The sequence below is a fragment of the Heptranchias perlo genome, chromosome 30 (assembly GCF_035084215.1).
Source record: "Heptranchias perlo isolate sHepPer1 chromosome 30, sHepPer1.hap1, whole genome shotgun sequence".
In the NCBI taxonomy this organism is placed as follows: Eukaryota; Metazoa; Chordata; class Chondrichthyes; order Hexanchiformes; family Hexanchidae; genus Heptranchias; species Heptranchias perlo.
Genome location: NC_090354.1, coordinates 26,102,214 through 26,121,771, shown reverse-complemented (window position 1 = coordinate 26,121,771; position 19,558 = coordinate 26,102,214). Strand labels below are relative to the sequence as shown.

The following is a 19,558-nucleotide window of genomic DNA, read 5'->3' as shown; positions in this document are numbered from 1 at the left end:
AGTACAGCTACAACACTGGCATCTACCCGACAATGTGGAAAATTGCCCAGCTATGTTCTGTCCACAAAAGCAGGACAAATCCAATCCAGCCAATTACCGCCCCATTAGTCTAATCTCAATCATCAGCAAAGTGAAGGAAGGTGTTGTCGACAGTGCTATCAAGCGGCACTTACTCACCGATGCTCAGTTTAGGTTCCGCCAGGAGCACTCGGCTCCAGACCTCATTGCAGCCTTGGTCCAAACATGGACAAAAGAGCTGAATTCCAGAGGTGAGGTGAGAGTGACTGCCCTTGACATCAAGGCAGCATTTGACCGAGTGTGGCACCAAGGAGCCCTGGTAAAATTGAAGTCAATGGGAATCAGGGGAAAAATCTCTCCAGTGGCTGGAGTCATACCTAGCACAAAGGAAGATGGTAGTGGTTGTTGGAGGCCAATCATCTCAGCCCCGGGACATTGCTGCAGGAGTTCCTCAGGGCAGTGTCCTTGGCCCACCCATCTTCAGCTGCTTCATCAATGACCTTCCCTCCATCATAAGGTCAGAAATAGGGATGTTTGCAGATGATTGCACAGTGTTCAGTTCCATTTGCAACCCCTCAGATAATGAAGCAGTCCGAGCCCGCATGCAGCAAGACCTGGACAACATCCAGGCTTGGGCTGATAAGTGGCAAGTAACATTCGCGCCAGACAAGTGTCAGACAATGACCATCTCCAACAAGAGAGAGTCTAACCACCTCCCCTTGACATTCAACGGCATTACCATCGCTGAATCCCCCACCATCAACATCCTGGGGGTCACCATTGACCAGAAACTTAACTGGACCAGCCATATAAATTCTGTGGCTACAAGAGCAGGTCAGAGGCTGGGTATTCTGTGGCGAGTGACTCACCTCCTGACTCCCCAAAGCCTTTCCACCATCTACAAGGCACAAGTCAGGAGTGTGATGGAATACTCTCCGCTTGCCTGGATGAGTGCAGCTCCAACAACACTCAAGAAGCTCGACACCATCCAGGACAAAGCAGCCCGCTTGATTGGCACCCCATCCACCACCCTAAACATTCACTCCCTTCACCACCGGCGCACAGTGGCTGCAGTGTGTACCATCCACAGGATGCACTGCAGCAACTCGCCAAGGCTTCTTCGACAGCACTTCCCAAACCTGCGACCTCTGCCACCTAGAAGGACAAGAGCAGCAGGTACATGGGAACACCACCACCTGCACGTTCACCTACAAGTCACACACCATCCCAACTTGGAAATATATCGCCGTTCCTTCATCGTCGCTGGGTCAAAATCCTGGAACTCCCTTCCTAACAGCACTGTGGGAGAACCTGCACCACACGGACTGCAGCGGTTCAAGAAGGCGGCTCACCACCACCTTCTCAAGGGCAATTAGGGATGGGCAATGAATGCCGTCCTCGCCAGCGACGCCCACATCCCATGAACGAATAAAAAAAAAATTCTCCCAACCATTCAGACCAGGAAAGCCGATCTTTGTTCTTTTGCTTTTTAGCTGATCTTAGGTGTGGCAGCGGTGGAGATGATTCAGTGCCCCTAGGGTAAGGAAAGTGGGAAACCTAAAATATACCAGCTTACATTCTAGCTATCCAGTGGCCCCACGCTGGAAATTATGAATGTGTGGACATCGGGTGAGGCCAGGATCGGGCTCAGCTATGATGCTCCTCTAATCCATTAGCCTACTGACACCTACTGCCGAGGCCCAGACAGGAAGGATATCAATTGGGCAAAGTGCAAGAGAGTTGGTTGGTGCTCTGGGATCTATACCCCAGCAGGAATCAGCACCTTCAGGGAAGAAGGGGAGAAAATTGGGGGAAAAAAAGGAAAAAAATGTCAGTAGGGTAGTGGGAAGCACAATATCTTTCCACCTCTAGTCCAATCCAAACTGATGGGATAAAAGTTTTGCCTGTCTGTTGGCTTCAAGCGCCTGTTTTTGAAATCTGGGCAGTCTTAACCCACTTCATTATGAGCAGTTACAGGCTGCATAATGGCTCACAAATTGGCACTCTCACTCAGAGAGAGCACAAGGATGGCTAGTGTGATAAAAGGAAGTGTCCTATAGGTACAGTAGGTGTTGCTTCTCTGAGGTTTGGATTACAGCACGATGTCAGAACAGAATTTTCTCTGCTACTAATAGTACTATTAGTGCTCACTGTAGGGTACCCAAGTGGAAAGTATTCAATTTCTCATTGTTGATTTTCTCCAACTTTTCGATCACAAAAGTTCACTCAAAATCAAATTGTAAACAAGTGAAAAAGGAACATCTCTGGTGTTAAATGTTCTGAACCACTTGGAATTTACTCTCCAAAATGTTATGTTCATGATTGTGCACGGGTTCCCGGAATCTTTTGAATGCTCTCGTTTCTTGTAAATTAAATGCATAAGTTTGAATTAAGAATTTGTGAAGTGATCTTGAACACATTAGACTCTTGTGGTATTGGCGAAGAACGAGTGACCCAGATAAATCATTGGTACAGCTGAGGAGCCTGAATGCTAGATAGAATACATAGTAATCAGCTGGAGCTTTAGAGGAGAGAATCAAGGACACTAATTTTGTTTCTTAAAGGTCTGGAGCCAAAATTGCCATGTTTGATATACAAATTCATTCTTTGTGCACGTACAGAGCACACAAAGCTATGGCACACAACTTTTAAATAAATCTCAAGCAAATTTGCTGCTTTGAGTGGTCAGCTGCACAAATAACCAAGGCCAAAATACTCTTCCGTATCATCAAATCGTATTTGGATTAACTGTGGCTACCTAATAGGGCACAGATGTACTCACGCATTGCTTTTCATGGAAGCCATAGAGAGCTGAACACATGGCTTTGACATAGAGAGTCTGCCAGAGGCAGCTGGGATTATTATGAAGCAGCCTCATAGGTCCAAACTCCCAGGTTAGCAGCAACTAGGCTTCAGTTCCATTATGTTACACATCAAAAAAAGTTCAGAGATTTATACTTATTAAAAAAAGACTCAAGTGCACAACTGCCGAGTTGCCATATTAAACTTTGAGGGAGCAAAACTTCATCCCAGCGTCAGTCATTATCGGTTCAAATAGTTTTATATTTTTCTGAAACCTCTTTCCAGAAAATTATTGCATTTTTCAGTGTCCTCTTCCTTGAACTATTCCTGACTTGTTTTTGAAGACCAATGGTATACAGTTGCACATTAAAAATATGCATTGTTTTAAAGCCATTGTGTTCCTTGGATTTTGATAATGAATTTCTGAGGTTATGATTTTCTTACAATTTCACGCTCTCATATATTCTGTAAGTTTGAGTATTGTACTGTATTTGCTGTATTATTTAATCTGAAATAAATCTGACCAAGTAGTCTAACCTGCAAAGCATTGAACTAGTGGCTCAATGCCTTCTGAGCCGATGCCAGAACATGGTTGGCATCCCATGTATTCTGTGCAACAAGTGATTTACCTCAATTCAGGGGTTACTTGTTAAACCTCAGCACACCCCCATCTACATGGTGAAATTTTTTTTTAAAATGCAGGTTTTGGCTCATAAATGGCTTGATCTACTTTTGAAAACTGAATCTACCCATGAACACGAGAAAATAGTTGGGGGGGGGGGGAGGGGGAAGACCTGAACTATAACATAAGCAGAGGCTGCAATATAAAAATGATCAGAATTTGAAATGACAGTACACGATTCCCAAATTCTGCTGATAATGATGTTTAGTGAGTTACCTTTGGTAAACAGACTGCAATGTTTCCTCAAATTTATGCAGGACCTTGGGTGGAGTTGGCCATTTCACATGTTTCCCATAATCCTTCATGTTCCCAACACTCTGGAAGCGCCTGCCTACCTCCCGGATGTAAGACTTCACTTTGTACTTCCTGTAGTGGTTTATGATAATGTAGACAGCTCTTGTGCGTTTGTAGCGAAGTCGTGCTATGGTTCCCCTCCAGACCTATAAAGAAACAAATGTTTAATTTTAGAGAATGGACTAGAAATCTGCCAAGTAACCTAAAGTACAAGTGACAACTGTGCAAGTAGTCATAGGCTTAAAGTAGTTTAAGCCAAGTGCCTATAAAAATGTTACATTCCAAATCCAATTATAAGGGTGTTTTGGTAAGTGATCATGACTATCTTGTTCAAGACTGGTCCTTGATCACCTGCAGTTTCTATGTCGTATGGATTTACCTACCATCCTTACTTGGGCTCTCTATTGCACTTATGGATCACATTTACCAAAGTTAGGATCTTCTTGATTCATATATAGATAAAAATGTAATTTTTTTTCCATTGGAAAAATACACATTCCTCTTCCTTATCCACTTCCTTCCCTCATTAGGTTATCCTGCACCATTGTATCACTGACAACAGGAAGGTGACCTGACCCCTGCCCCCAAATATTCTGTAAACAGCCTCAAGGAGAAGTTAACCCTTCTTAACCATTCTAGCCTGGAGGCTAACCCTCTGACTGAGTATTTAAAAAAACTGCCACCTTCTTGCAGTGGTTAAGATCAGGAACTCAAGGTCTATAGAATCAGTGGTTTGAAGCCACATCTTAAATAAAAATGCCTCATCATCCTCTCTTGCTGATCTTCCAGCCCAGTGTGCCAGCTGGGGACTAACCTCACCAACCTCTGTCTGATCCCACACACCCTACCCACCACTGCTCCCTTGGACTCTGCCAGCAGATCAACAATCACCGCCCCCCCACCTCTGCATTTCCCTCCAGAATGTCCGTTCACTCGCAAACAAGATGCTTGCTATTCATGACCTTATAGCCGATGATTGTACTGACATCATGGCTTTGACCGAAACTTGGCTCACAAGTGGTGAGGCCTTAGCCACTATTGAAGCCTCCTTGCCTGCTCATACGTTCCACGGTGGCAGTGTGACCCTTTTCAGCAAGTAACACCTTGATATCTCCCTACTCCTCTGGTACCTTTAATCCTTTGAGCACCACACCTTCTCCCATGGCCGCCCTCGAACTTACCATCTCTTGTCGCCTCTCTGATTCCATGGTCGCGAGCACTACCAAGGCCATCTCCGACCAGTTCCTTGTATCCCTCACCGATCACATCCCCCTACTTACTACCAAACGCACTTCCTTCTGCATCCCTTCAGGAAAAAAAACCTCTTCCCCCAAGTCACTTACAACTTTCAAACTCCTTACTGCCTAGCCTTTTATACCTCCATTCGTCATGATACTTCTGCAGCCATTGGATTTGCTGAGCCACTCCTTAATATCCACCTTGTCCCCAACAAAATCTCGCATCCTTGTCATTCCCTGGTGCAGCCCCCATCTTTACTCCCTCAAGTCCAAAGGGTACAAACTTGAGCATATCTGGCATCCAGCTGGTTTAGCCATCCATCACAAGGTCCAGCTGAGCCACATCAAACGCTACTGGGCCTCACTCTCCTCTCGCAAAACCACCACTACGCCAGGATCATCTGGAGAGCAAAGATAACCCACAGATTCTTTTCTCTACCATCAACCATCGCCATAAACTCCTCTCCCCTGCCTCTTCCACCCTCACTTCCAAAAAGTGCAAGGAGCTCATGGACTTCCTTGTCACTAAGATTGAGACCATCCGTTCAGCTGACTTTGCTACTTACCTACCCTCTCTTCCCCTTGCCCACAAAACCCTGAAACCACATCTTCCTCTAGTTTCTCTTCTATCTCATCGATGACATCCACCTCCTGTCCCCTTGAACCTATTCACACTACACCGACCACCCAATTTCCCTTCCTGCTGGTTGACATTGTAAATGGTTCCTTCTCCTCATGTAGTGTCAACATCCATTTAAAAACCTTCATCACCCCCCCCCCCACTTCTCAAAACACCCACCCTAGCCCCCTCTGTCCTTGCAAACACCTCCAATCTCCCTTTCTTCTCAAATATGTGCCCACCTTTCCCACAACTCCGTGTGAATCTCTCCAATCAGGCTTCTGCCCCTGCCAATAGGGCCCTAACCAAAGACATAGAGATCATCGTCTGTGACTGTGCTGCATTATCCCTCCTCATCCTACTTGACCTCTCTGCCGCTTAGCCAGAGCATCTCTAGCTTCTCTTCCTGTCCCTTAACTGTTGCCTCCAAAGTCCCCCAGGGATCTAACCTTGGCCCCACTCCTTTTCCTCATCTACATTCTGCACCTAGGCGATATCATTCGTGGGCGTGGGATTAACTTCCAGATGTACGCTGACGACACCCACCTCTACCACTCCACCACCTCTCTCGACCCCTCCCCACTGCCCGTGTTATCAGATTGGAAGACTGAAGCCATCGTCTTCAACCCGTACCACAAATCTGTACCTTGTTGCTGTTGTTGTAGTATTATGGGGTCTGGTCAAATTTGATGTCTATCAGAAGCTATGCACATATATATATATATATATATAAATAAAACATACAAGGCCTTTACTTAGTTCTTCTGGATCAAGATAGGCTTACCCTTTACTCAACACAACAGTTTAAATTACATATAGTCATGTTAGCTCAGTACTGAAAGATCTCGGGAAGAATTGTGGAGAAAATACAAGGCCATGCTGGTGAAATGTAGTAGAACGTTTTCAGCAGACATTGCGCGTGGAGTCTGGCAGTGTCTCACTTCTCACACATTGGGCAAGGAACCACTCAGAAATATCACTGGGTCAGAAGTCGAAAAAATACCATTCCTCTGGCTGATGGAACTTGTAACAAAAATAAGAATTTGTCCTTAGTTTTGAAAAGGATTTAACATGGAGAATGCTTTCACAATGGAAAATAGCAGGCACTTGTCTGCATGAACTAGAAAGGGTTTTTAAAAGGAAATTAGTTAAGATGAAGGTGCTTCTATCTAGGTGCGAATTTAATTTTTTTATTCAATTGCTTGGAATCCAGACAGTGTTTATTTAACTTCCCATCATTCCATGGGATCAGCATTATATATTTGATCATGAATGATTGACAGCGCTGTCTTCAAAGGGATTAAACTGCATAAAACAGAGGAATTTTTCCAGTGGTCTTCGGTTCTGATAAAGACATGCAAGTTCATCCTAATGTGCCAAAAACAGAAGCCTGGCTGTTTCATACAATCATACAGCACAGAAGGAGGCCATTCAGCCTGTCATGCCTGTATCGGCTCTTTGAAAGAGCTATCCAATTAGCCCCACTCCCCTGTTCTTTCCCCATATCCCTGCAATTTTTTCTTTTTAAGTATATATCCAATTACCTTTTGAAAGTATCCAATGAATCTGCTTCGACCACCCTTTTAGGCAGTGCATTCCAAAGGAACTATTATATGCCAATATATAGAGGCAGCTTTCTGAAAAGAAGGTACATTACCCCTTGTGGATCAATTCCAGTTGTCTCATAAAAGTATCGTACTGTTTCATAGTTTACCTATGACTTTTTCTTCTAAGTATAATTTTATTTGTAAATAAATCGAGAATAGTAGTTTAGCCTGTATAAAGTGGCTTGCTGGTGTGCTTTTGTTTGCCTTCTGAGGTAACAGGAGAATGTGATGGGCTTCCCACATATTCAATACCAAGGGATTAATTATTAGACCTGAACTGCATTAACCCAAATATAGCAGAGAATAAGGATGCAAGTTTCAATGCATAGGAGACACGGTCTTCTAATGGAAGCTGCCATCTAAAGTTGTTGAGAAAAAGCCTGTACTGTAATAATACTTGCACATTCATTTTAAACTGTAGGCTCTTTGGTCCCTAGTTTACACCGTGACCAGGAGGGAAATCAGGACAGAATTATGGTGAAAATGGAGGCAACAGCAGCAATAACTGTCCCTAACAGTGTCTAGTGAAATGCAATGCTTGTCAGAGTTTGTACTTAACAGTTTCTGCTAACTGATGCTGGTTATATAAAATGTAAAACAAAAATTATCTGTCTATTCCCTTATCGTGTGCTCCAGTGTTTTCAAGAAGGGAATTTGTAAAGGAAGAAAATGTTAATAAGAATGCAATTATGTTTGGCTCTTTCACTTAGAGCTTTTGAAAACTCAACATAAAAACTTTTTATTAGTATTCATCTGCATTGGAAATAAAGAACAAAATTAATTCTTTAAGATAACACGCTGTGAACAAGCTGCTTTCGAATTAGTTTTCCAAAGCAAGCAGATGCAGCCTTTCGCAATGAAGCTCAGAATGGATGGCTAGGGGCACTTTACTGAGGCATAAGGGTTCCCTTGTTGGCTTTGGACATGTGTACGTTTTCATTTTGATTGAGATCCAGTGTAATGTGAGATACTACTAGCCACACAAACATTATTGATTATGAGTTTGTATCGCCCGCCAGACTTGATGCTTGTGTATTTTAAATATATTGTAATATACTTTGCTGAATCTTGATAATGGTACCAACACAAAATTTTACAATTTATGCCTACAATTCTGTACACTTTTACATCTTTTTAAATTTCAGCTAAATTTTAGTTGGTACCAAATTTGAAATTACTAAATTTGAAAACAAAGCATTGAAGAGGTTAAGTTAATAAAATAAATAAAACGGCAGCTTTGCTTTTAAAGCAATAAGGGTTCAGTTAGGAAACATTACTGAAGGCCCCAGAAGGTTAACATCTCATTGCTTTTCAGTCCAAATTTATCCCATTTCCAATACCCAAAAGGTTTTTAGCTCATTTGCCAGCTCTACTAGCCTACCATACACCAATTTTGTTTCTTAAACGGATGAACGAATTTAATGCATTCTAAAAGCTGCAGTCCAATGTCTTGGTGTGTTCTGATTCCATCATATTGTCATTGGGTTATAAGCCAACTCATCCCAGGCACGATTCTGGACTCAAGATTACAACCTACTAAAGCCATCTGTTTCCCTTCCATACACCATTAACTCAGGAAAAACAGGATCATAAAATAGGGGTGGGGGGGGTGGAGGAATCAAAAGTCAAATTTTAACCAAATCTCCCAAACAACTTTACAAAAAATAAAACATAAATTTTAACACAGAATGCTCTTAGTTATGTCATTTATCTGTTTAATTGATACGTTCTTGAATTTATGTCTTGAATTTAAGGAAGAGTTATATATATTTTTTTTATTCGTTCACGGGATGTGGGCGTCGCTGGCAAGGCCGGCATTTATTGCCCATCCCTAATTGCCCTCGAGAAGGTGGTGGTGAGCCGCCTTCTTGAACCGCTGCAGTCCGTGTGGTGACGGTTCTCCCACAGTGCTGTTAGGAAGGGAGTTCCAGGATTGTGACCCAGCGGACAATGAAGGAACAGCGATATATTTCCAAGTCGGGATGGTGTGTGACTTGGAGGGGAACGTGCAGGTGGTGTTGTTCCCATGCGCCTGCTTCTTATTGGAAGTTTGCTTCAGTTTTTCAAAAAGAAAATACCTGACAAGCCAGCTGAGGCACATGACAAATGCAGGTCAATTAATCCAAAGTGTCTGGGGCAAACAAATGGAAATGGCCTGACCAATTGATAAAGAAAAGAAAGACTTGCATTTCTATAGTGCCTTTTACGATCTCAGGATGTCCCAAAGCGCTTTACAGCCAATGAAGTACTTTTTAAAAAAGTGTAGCCACTGTTATAATGTAGGAAACACAGCAGACAATTTGCGCAAAGCAAGCTCCCAAAAACAGCAATGTGATAATGTCCAGATAATCAGTTTAGGTGTTGGTTGAGGGATAAATATTGGCCAGGACACTGGGAAGAACGCTCCTGTTTTTCTTCAAAAGAGTCAGACTGGGTCCAATTAACCTTCTTGTTTACAACTCGGAAGTTATATACCGACCTACCCCTGTAAAGCCTTATGTGCTACCCAATATAACCATTGAAGGGCACATGCTGTCTGCAGTGGACAGGCTCACCTACCTAGGAAGCACCATGCCATGGGGTGCGCTCCTAGATGACAGAGTGAACCTCAGGTTCTTTAAAGCCAGTGGTGCTTTTGGAAGGGTCCGTGTAAGGTTATGGGATTAAAGGGGCATTGAAGTCAGGGCCAAGCAAGTGGGTGACCAAGGCTGGAGGCCTAATGTTGGGTGGGGTGTGGAGATCGCAGCAGGAAGTGAGGTGGAAAGGAGGTGGGTAGCCAGAGCCATGAAGGTGAATGTTGAGGGAAGGCCTGAAGCACAGAAATTCAATGGGGGCACAGAGGCAGCAAAGGGAGAGGGAGGCTGGGGAAAAAGAGGAAATTGGATTGAGGGGGGGGGGGGGGGGGGCGGGGTGGCTAGACCTTGGCCTGAATTAAGCTTTGGATAGGAGCGTATGGGGAACTGGGTTGGATGGGGTAAATGAGAGGATTAACAGGGGGCAGGAAATTGAAGGTAAATATAGGGGCCCAAAGGAGCTCATAAATGTAGGCAGGAAGCCCACAAAGTGTGATCATTTCTAGCTAGAGATAAATAAAAGAATGGTAGCAGACCACCATCTATGTGGGAGGTTCAGCTGGGAAGACCAAAAGAGCATCCCTTTGAAATAAACAGGATAATGCAAGTGCAATGGCAATAGTGTGACAGGGGCAGAAAAACAGTAACAGAATTGTTACAGGAAGCTGGAGCTACTTGACAGGAAGTATGTGGATATGAAAGACTTTTAACATCTTAAATAGTTTAAGGTACATAACCCAACATCTTATACTTCACTGACACATTGTATGGTGGCCTGGTAGCATTTGATTCCTATTCAGACAGCATGGGTTTTAATCTCAGCCTCAATAGTCATTCATTCTGTGGTGCCCTTTATGAGTAAATTAACAGTTCTTGGCAGGGTTGTTGATGGAGCAGGTTACAATGATAGAGCATTCCATCACAAAACAACCAAAAAGAGGTTAAACACCCACCAATGGATAGAACGCATCCCACTCGTTTTGGCATGCCTCTCATCAGTCAATATTGAGTGGTGTTGATGATGACGATACAGAACTCTACAAACTAGCATCCTACCCTCCTAACTGGAAAGGAGGAAGGTGCAGGAGAGAGAAGGAAAGTTACATTTCTGTGGCATTAGAATGATATACACAAGCTTGTCTACTCAATGTTTAATTTTCCAATTTAAAAGAAACAATGTAGTTGTGATTATTTTTTAAAAATGAACATGTTTTGAGAGATTTGCACAAGTAATTGTTTCTCTGTTGTGCCGCATGTACACAGTCCAACAAATAAATGGCTTTTAAAATAGACACAGATACCAGGGACCAGTTATCTATGCAGTACCAGTGGTGTTTGCAAGTCATAATATGCAGGTACCAAACACTCTCCAGTTCCTTTTGACTATATTCCTCCCCTAGGTACCACTTAAGTCTGTGGTTTTAATTACGCTAATTGTAAGGCATTTCCAAGCACTTAATTTGTCTTCTAATGGACTGCAAAAATAGTTACAATGTCTATATTGCAGACAGTAGCACTGAATATGCTTACATCCAAATCCTGAAATGGTATCTGGCACTAGTTTGGTATTTCGGAGCAGATATGTAACGGATCCCTGTGATTAGACTTCACTAACATATCTGCTGTGAATTATTTGATCATTTGAATTTTTTTCTTAACTCTAAATTCCCATTTTGCTGTGCAATTCACATTGCTTAATTCAAATATTTTGAGTGCAAAAAAACTTTCAATCATCTGGAAGAGATTGCAAATACTTGTTGGTTTATGACATTATAAAATTTAGATTATAAATTGCATTGATAAACTGTTCCTTTCCTTTTATTGTTTTCTGAGCTTATAAAAATTGAAAAACAAGTTGCTCCCTCATACTTAGAGGCTAAAAATAAATTTGTACATATGACATATAAATGCCACAAGGAAAAGCGGCAGCAGCTCGGGGGTAGTACAGCTTTGGACTAAATAGGTTTAAACCTAATTTAGTTATTTAGGTTTTCAGTCCTATTCCTCTTTCTCTCTCCGCTTGGGAATGGGATTGGAGCGTACAGACGGAGTTATCGGCTGAGCTGAACAAATAAGTCATTGGGCCTTGGAGATGATTGTCTGATACTGCTGGGGTTGTGACGTGTGTGTGTGTGTGTGTGTGTGTGTGTGTGTGTGTGAGAGTGAGAGATTTGAATAGTGGAGATAGAAAGGTAGATTAATATCCTGCAGTTTAGCTTCACTGTCGTTGAGCATACGTAGATATTTATGCAGAACTTTCCCTCCGGAGATTGAATGGGTAGTGTGGAGAATTGGAGTAGATTATATGTGGTGTGCAGATGGACTGAGCTTGTGGTCATTCCACGCTTTATACTCTTATGTTGGACATCTGTCTAACAAGAGCCATGCTGAACCAGCGCAATGGACCAATGCCGCCAGTTTTTCATATGTTCGCAGACAGATTTGCCATCACCTGCGATCAATCACTAATACAGTATGGATTGATGTGTACATATTTCAACCTTCAGAGACTTCAATACCCACTGGAAAAGGGGCTTGGAAAGAAGATAAAGTATCAGCTGTCCCAAGCTTTAATGAAACTGCCTTTGCATTGAGAAAATCTGACAGATTTTTAAAGCACATGGAGACTATTCATGATGCAATGCAAAGCAGTGAATCTACAGCAAGCTGTTGTAAAATAGTTTAGAACCACTCGATGAAATATATTTCAATGTGAACCTGACGATTCACATATAGGTCAATCAGTGGTTAGGTCTTCCTTAATAATTAGAGATTGTTGGTTTGCTTTATACTTGTTGGCAAAGTGCTTCATCTTACTTCCACTTTGCCAGTTTTAAGATTGTACAAAGCCTGTGCTAGAGAGACTCCAGGAGGTCTTTGTGAAAAATAAATTGATTAAGGCAACCAAAAAAAATGACAGAAGTAAGTGGATGATCAATGCTGACACAAATGATAAATGGTTTAATAGCAAAAGGCTGTCCTGGATAGTTTGTCATCATTAATTTTTAAGTGCTTATCCTTCTCATTTCAATCCCTCCATGGCCTCATCGCTTCCTGGCTCTGTAACCTTGTCCCGTGCCACAACTATCCCCTCCTTTTGGCTTACCATTGCCAGCCATGTCTTCAGCCACTTAGGCCTTATGTTCAGTAATTCTCTCCCTAACTCGCACCATCTCTCCCTCCTCCTTCAATTGACTCCTACCTCTTCGACCTAGTTTTTGGTTATTCTTCCGAATATTTATTTTGGTTCGCTGTCCATTTTTTCCTTATGTAAGGAATCTTACAACACCAGGTTATAGTCCAACAGTTTTATTTCAAGTACTGTGAAGTAACCTCGGGACATCTTTCCATGTTAAAGGCATTACAGAAACAGAAGCTGTGGTTATTGTGCCAGCTTTGGGTGAGGACAGGATCAGGCTTAACTATGATGCCTCTCATGGCTGAATCACCAGCAGGTATTCATTGTCTGGACTTGCACATGAAGACCCACCCAGACCGTCGCAGTGGCAGTGTGGACCTTATCATCAAACCACACTTTGGTCTGTCCCCATACTCCTCACCTTATTCCACCACTCTCACCTCTCCTTTAAAATCCTCATTCTCTACTGCCCAGCCAAGTATTACGTCAAGTTTCTCACCTACATATAGACATCTTCACTGCTTTCCTCCCTCAGCATCTGCACCAAGCGACTTCTCATCCTCTGTGATTTCAACCTCCAACTCAACTCATCATGCCCTCTTTCCTCTGAGTTCACTGCCCTCCGATCTTCCCTTAATCTCTCCCTCCATATAAATTCCCCTACCCATATTCACAGCCATCTCCTTAACCTTGCCTTCTCACATGGCCTCTCTACTCCCATTGTGTCAACCACGAATAAGGCCATCTCTGATCATTTCCTTCAGTCACTCTCCACCCACATCCCCCTTTCCCCTCCCAGCCCCACTTCCTTCTTTGTCCGCACCTGGAAAAAACTCTCCCCCAAGTCACTTACAATGGCATTTTCAAATTCCCAAATGTCTAAACTTTGGCCCTCCATTCACCAAAACATTTCTGCAGCTACCAATCTGAATCACATCCTTACCTCCACCTTTGATGCCCTTGTCCCCATTAAAACCATTACTCTCTCTCACCCTGGTTGCTCCCCCTGGTATGGCCCTCATCTCCGCTCTCTTAAGTCCAAGGGACGCAGACTTGAACGTTTATGGCAGACAACTGGTTTAGCCATTCGTTGCCAGATCTGGCTGGACCATGTAAAGCACTATCGAGTCATGCTCTCCTCTGCCAAAACAGTTCACTATTCCAGGATCATCCTGGAATGCAAAGATAACCCCCAGCTTCTCTTCTCCACTACAAACCATCTTCTTAAACCCCTCTCCCCTGCCCCCTCCAACAAGTGTGAGGAGCTCATGGATTTCTTTGTCACCAAGATTGAGACCACCCGTTCAGCTGCCTCTGCCACTTCCCTCTCTTCCCCTAGGCCCACCAAGCTAAATATCCTCTAAGTTTCCCCCTGCCCTAGTCTTGAACTCGCATCTCTCTCTAGTTTCTCTCCTATCTCCCCTCATGCCTCCTCTGAGCTTAGCTTGGGCATGAGACTCACCTCCTGCTCCCTCGACCCTATTCCCACCAAACTGCTGACCACCCAACTTCCCTTCCTGGCCCCCATGTTAGCTGACATTGTTAACGGTTCCCTCTCCTCAGGTATTGTCTCCCTCCCCTTCAAATCCGCCATCATCAACCCCCTCCTCAAAAAACCCACCCTTGACCAGTCTATCCTTGCAAACTACCGCCCCACCTCCAATCTCTCTTTCCTCTCCAAAGTCTTGAACATGTTGTCGCCTCCCAAATCTGTGTCAATCTTTCACGCAACTCCACGTTTGCATCCCAACAATCAGGTTTCCGCCCCACCACAGTGCCGAAACGGCCCTTATCAAAGTCACAAATGACATCCTATGTGGCTGTGACCATGGTAAACTATCCCTTCTCATCTTTCTCCACCTGTCTGCAGCCTTTGACACGGTTGACCACACCATCCTCCTCCAATGCCTCCTTTGTCGTCCAGCTGGGTAGGACTGCGCTCGCCTGGTTCCATTCTTATCTATCCAGTCGTAGCCAGAGAATCACCTGCAATGGCTTCTTTAACCCCTCCTGCACGATTACCTCTGGAGTCCCCCAAGGATCTATCCTTGGCCCCCTCCTATTTCTCATCTACATCTGCCCCTCGGTGATATCATTCGAAAACACATTAGGTTCCACATGTACTCTGACAATACCCAGTTCTACCTTACCGTCATCTCCCTCAATCCCTCCACTGTCTCTGATTTGTCACACTGCTTGTCCGACATCCAATACTGGAAGAGCAAAAATTTCCTCCAACTAAAAATTGGGAAGACCAAAGCCATTGTCTTGGTCCCCGCCACAAACTCTGTGCCCTAGCCACTGACTCCACCCCTCTCCCTGGCCACTGTCTGAGGCTGAACCAGACCATTCACAATTTTGGCGTCCTATTTGATCCTTAGATGAGCTTCTGACCACATATCTGCTCTATCACTTCCACCTCCACAACAACACTCATCTCTGCCCTGCCTCAGCTCATCTGCTGCTGACACCTCCATCCATGTCTTTGTTACCTCTAGACTTGATGATTCCAATGCTCTCCTGGCCAGCCTCCCATCTCCCATCCTCTATAAACTTGTGCTCATCCAAAACTCCACTGCCCATATCCTAGCTTGCACCAAGTCCCATTCAACCATCACCCATGTGCTCGCTGACCTACATTGGCTCCCGGTCCAGGAACACCTCGACTTTAAAATTCTCATCCTTGTTTTCAAATTCCTCCACGGCCTCACCCCTCCCTATCTCTGTAACCTCTTCTAGCCCTACAACCCTCGAGATCTCTACGCTGCTCCAATTCTTGCGTCTTGCGAATCCCCGATTTTAATCGCTTTACCGTTGGCAACCGTGCTTTCAGCTGTCTAGGCCCTAAGCTCTGGAATTCCCTCCCAAAACCTCTCCGCAGCTCTCTCCCCCTTTAAGACGCTCCTTAAAACCTACCTCTTTGACCAAGCTTTTGGTGACCTGTCCTAATATCTCCTCATGTGGCTTGGTGTCAAATTTTATTTGATAATTGCTCCTGTAAAGTGCCTTGGGATGTTTTACTATGTTAAAGGTGCTATATAAATGCAAGTTGTTGTTGTTCCGCTGGAGGATGTCTAAAGCCCGTGGAATCATACTCCAAAAAGGGTTCACTGCCTTCAAGAGCAAGGAACAGGGAGGATCAGGGGGAGGGAGCAATTGTAGAAAAAAAGGCAGAAAAATAAATCTTAATAAATGTAATGAAAAGTTTCTGCTGAAAGATCCCATAACTGCGCAAGTGGAGTGCATAAAGGTAGTGGAAATGACCATGGCTTCAAATCAGTTGAAAGCTGATATCACAGATGGAATCCTCGATCTTGGATGTATTTGTTCTACTGATCAGTTTCGAACTTGGAATACAGCCCCTCATGTGTTGTACTACATTCCTTGGATGTGCGACTTTCTTGCCATTCGCCTAGACTTATCACGTCTCAACTATACTTTTTTTTTATATATGCACAAATCCCCTACTTTGGTGCATCTTACTGTAAGAAATTATTAGTTATGTATTTAATGAGTTTATCATTTTGATCATAAATCTCACTTTTGTAAAACATCCATCACTGACATGTTTGCTCTATATAAAGCAAACTGAATTAGGTTAACGGATGTTGAAATCTGAAACAAAAAAAAAACGGGAATGCACAACAGGTCAATCAGCATCAGAAAGAGAAAAGATAGATTAGCATTTTGGTAATCGACCTATTGTGTATTCCCAGCATTTCCTGCTTTTAATTCAGAGTTATATCCTGAGTTTGCATGTATCTATCATTGCACTTCTTTGCTGGTTAGGAAAGATATTTGGTTGCTCGGCAACAGTGATCCAGGACTAACGCTGTCCAGAAATTCTCTATTGGCTAATCCAAAAATATCACGCAAAAAGCTGTTTTGATGGCACTCAGAGAAAAGGCTCCCATTAAATGTCCTTCCTCTTATTGAAAGAAATATTTCCATTTTAAAGCACCTTATCACATCTCGAAGCACTTCGCACAATCAGTTTCCTTTTTTTTACTGTTACCTAGGCAAAACAGTCATTCAGTGCCAATAATGTCGACAAACGGCCAGGTGATTTTTTTTTGGTTGTGCTGGTTGAGGGGAGACCTTTGGCCTGCAGCCCAGGAGAATTCCCTGCTCTTATTGGAATTGTACTATGAGATCTTTTAATGTACACCTAAACAGGCAGACAGTTTATTGGCTCATCTGAAGGACAGACACATTAATGTGTCGCTCATCATTTCTGGGCTCTCTGGTAGGTTTATCATTAGTGTTGCTATTCGAATTCCCTGATAGAACTCTGTAGTTGCACAAAGCTGATGGACCACACATGTTAACAAGCTAATTTTAGTACTTATTCAATAATTCTGTATGACACCTAAAACAAAGGCAATATACTCAGTGAGCTATATTGAAGTTTCAATGAAGGGTTTTCCATCAACAGTGTATTAGTCAGAAACTGTGCCTTTACATCCTGCAGTGTCTTGAATACAATTGCGTTGTGAAAGAAAATAGTTCAACCGACCGATAGTTCATTATTTTCTTGCGGTGCCTTCGGTAATGGAAAATGTATTGGAAATGGTGTCTTCACTTTGATTTGACGGAGTTCACTGCATTGTCAACGGAGGAAGAATGCTACTTGTCTAGTAAGCAGGCTGTAAAATGGGGTGACAATGACTGTCAGTAAAGTGTCGTACAAACAACCATGCTGTGCAGGAGAGGATTCTGCTCGACAGAATTTTAATTGGGAAGGCCAGCTGCTGCCTCCTGCTGTGTAAATACTGAGCTCTGAAATTACCATCTTGCACCCAACTGCTGCTTTTGGATAAAACAATGCATAATATTCCATCATAACTGAGTATGGCTGTTCACAAACTTCAGAAGAACCTAGTATTAACTGAGATTGGACCTCAGACGTTGTGACATTTTCACTGCATAATTTGTACTAAGAATGGGGCAGAAATGCAAGAAATGCAGACTGAAAGGTAGTTCCAGGGATTTGATGAGCTGGAAGTTAGATAGTCATGGGTGCCACAAGATCAATACCTATAGGATGGTAAATCATTTACCTGGAGCTAGAGCAGTTTCCATTGAGTAATGGTTAGTACGGCTCAGAAAGCGGACTGCAAGAGATCCAGTGGCAGTAGCTCACATAGGCATAAAATAAAGGGCGTGTATATGACAATCACCTCAAAACTCCAAGACAATGGATAGAAAGTAACTTCCAGTGTTTGGTAAAGTTGGGGAGTTCAGCAAGAAACCGAAAATGTAAATAAGAGTCAGACAATTCCATTTGAAAATAATGATGATACTTTCATAGCTAACTGGGGATATTTTCAGGACAAAGGGGATGTACAGAAGGGCCGGGAACATATTTAAAGGCATAAAGCTGAGCATGTAGGATGAATACATACCCAGAATTAACAAGTATAATGTCAAACTGGATTGAGACATCAATCAGAAGCGAAATAAAGAGAAAAAACAACCTATAAAAATTCTGTAGGGAGAAATGTGAGAGAACATATGCAGAGATATGTCAAAAGGGTGGTCAAAGGGTCAGAGAGAGACCTAGCAAAAGCATGGCTGAAGGTGCTAAACATAATAGTAAGAAAGTCTTTCAGTATTATAATAATAGAAGGGCCGTCAGAGAATAGGCGAGAATCATAAAATATACTTATAGGGCCAAAACTGAAGGTAAGCATAATACAGTGACTATTTCCTCCAAGTATTCAATAAGCAACATGCTCTCCTGAAATAGCAATAATCCAAATAAAATTCATTACTTTGACATAAATAGGATGGAAAGGGCTCAAAACAAATAAATCTCTAGGGAAATATAGTATTTGTCCTCAAACACAGAAAAACAGGTAATGACATGTATGAGGCACTGACGATCATTATAAAGGAATCAACAAACAATGGGGAGGTCCAGTAGATTGGAAGCAGATGAATTGTTATTTATTTTCAAAAAGGTTGACGAAACAGAACCAGGTAACTACACCCATTAATCTTGTATCAATGTCATGTAAAATAACAGAATCAATTATGAGTAATCTTGAAGAATACCTGCATGAGAGTAACCTAATAAACAGCTACCCATGTGGATTCAGAAATCAACCAACCTCCTTGACATTTTGAGGAAGTGACCTCCCAAATGGCTGTGGAAAGCCCTATTATGTTGTTTAACTTGACTTCCAAAAAGCATTTGAAAAGGTTCTGCATGAAAAACTATTATTTAAGCTTAAAGCAGTGGCGATTCAGGGTAAAGCCTGAGGATGGATAAGACATTGGCTGAATGGTAAAAGCAGCAGGTACTGTTGGAGGATTTATGTTGGGATAAGGTCGAACACTAAGTGGAGCACCCAAGGTATTTCTTTTGGGAGCCCTACTATTTCTACTTTACATGAATTCAAAAGCTCAATGCAAACTGGTAAATTTAAAAACAATAGCAAACTAGGAGGGGCTGCTGAACCTTAGGATCGAGAAAATGAGTTTAAAAAAATTATGTGGGCAGATCAATGACAATTGAAATTTAACATAGGCAAGTGTCGCATAGGAAGAAAAAAAATGGGCACTAGAAGCAGTCCATGAAGAA

General features: G+C 42.8%; 1 protein-coding gene across 7 annotated transcripts in view; it reads right to left on the bottom strand.

Annotated features, from left to right (window-relative positions):
* Window positions 1-19,558, bottom strand: part of LOC137300008 (unconventional myosin-Id) — a 496,111-nt gene that overhangs the window by 184,637 nt on the left and 291,916 nt on the right. For 6 of the 7 annotated variants that reach the window (XM_067969090.1, XM_067969092.1, XM_067969091.1 and 3 more), the window contains one exon: window positions 3,719-3,942. The exons of the other annotated variant lie outside the window; for it this stretch is intronic. In XM_067969090.1, coding sequence (XP_067825191.1) covers window positions 3,719-3,942 — 224 coding nt within the window. The remainder of the gene's footprint in view (window positions 1-3,718; window positions 3,943-19,558) is intronic. 7 annotated transcript variants of the gene reach the window in all.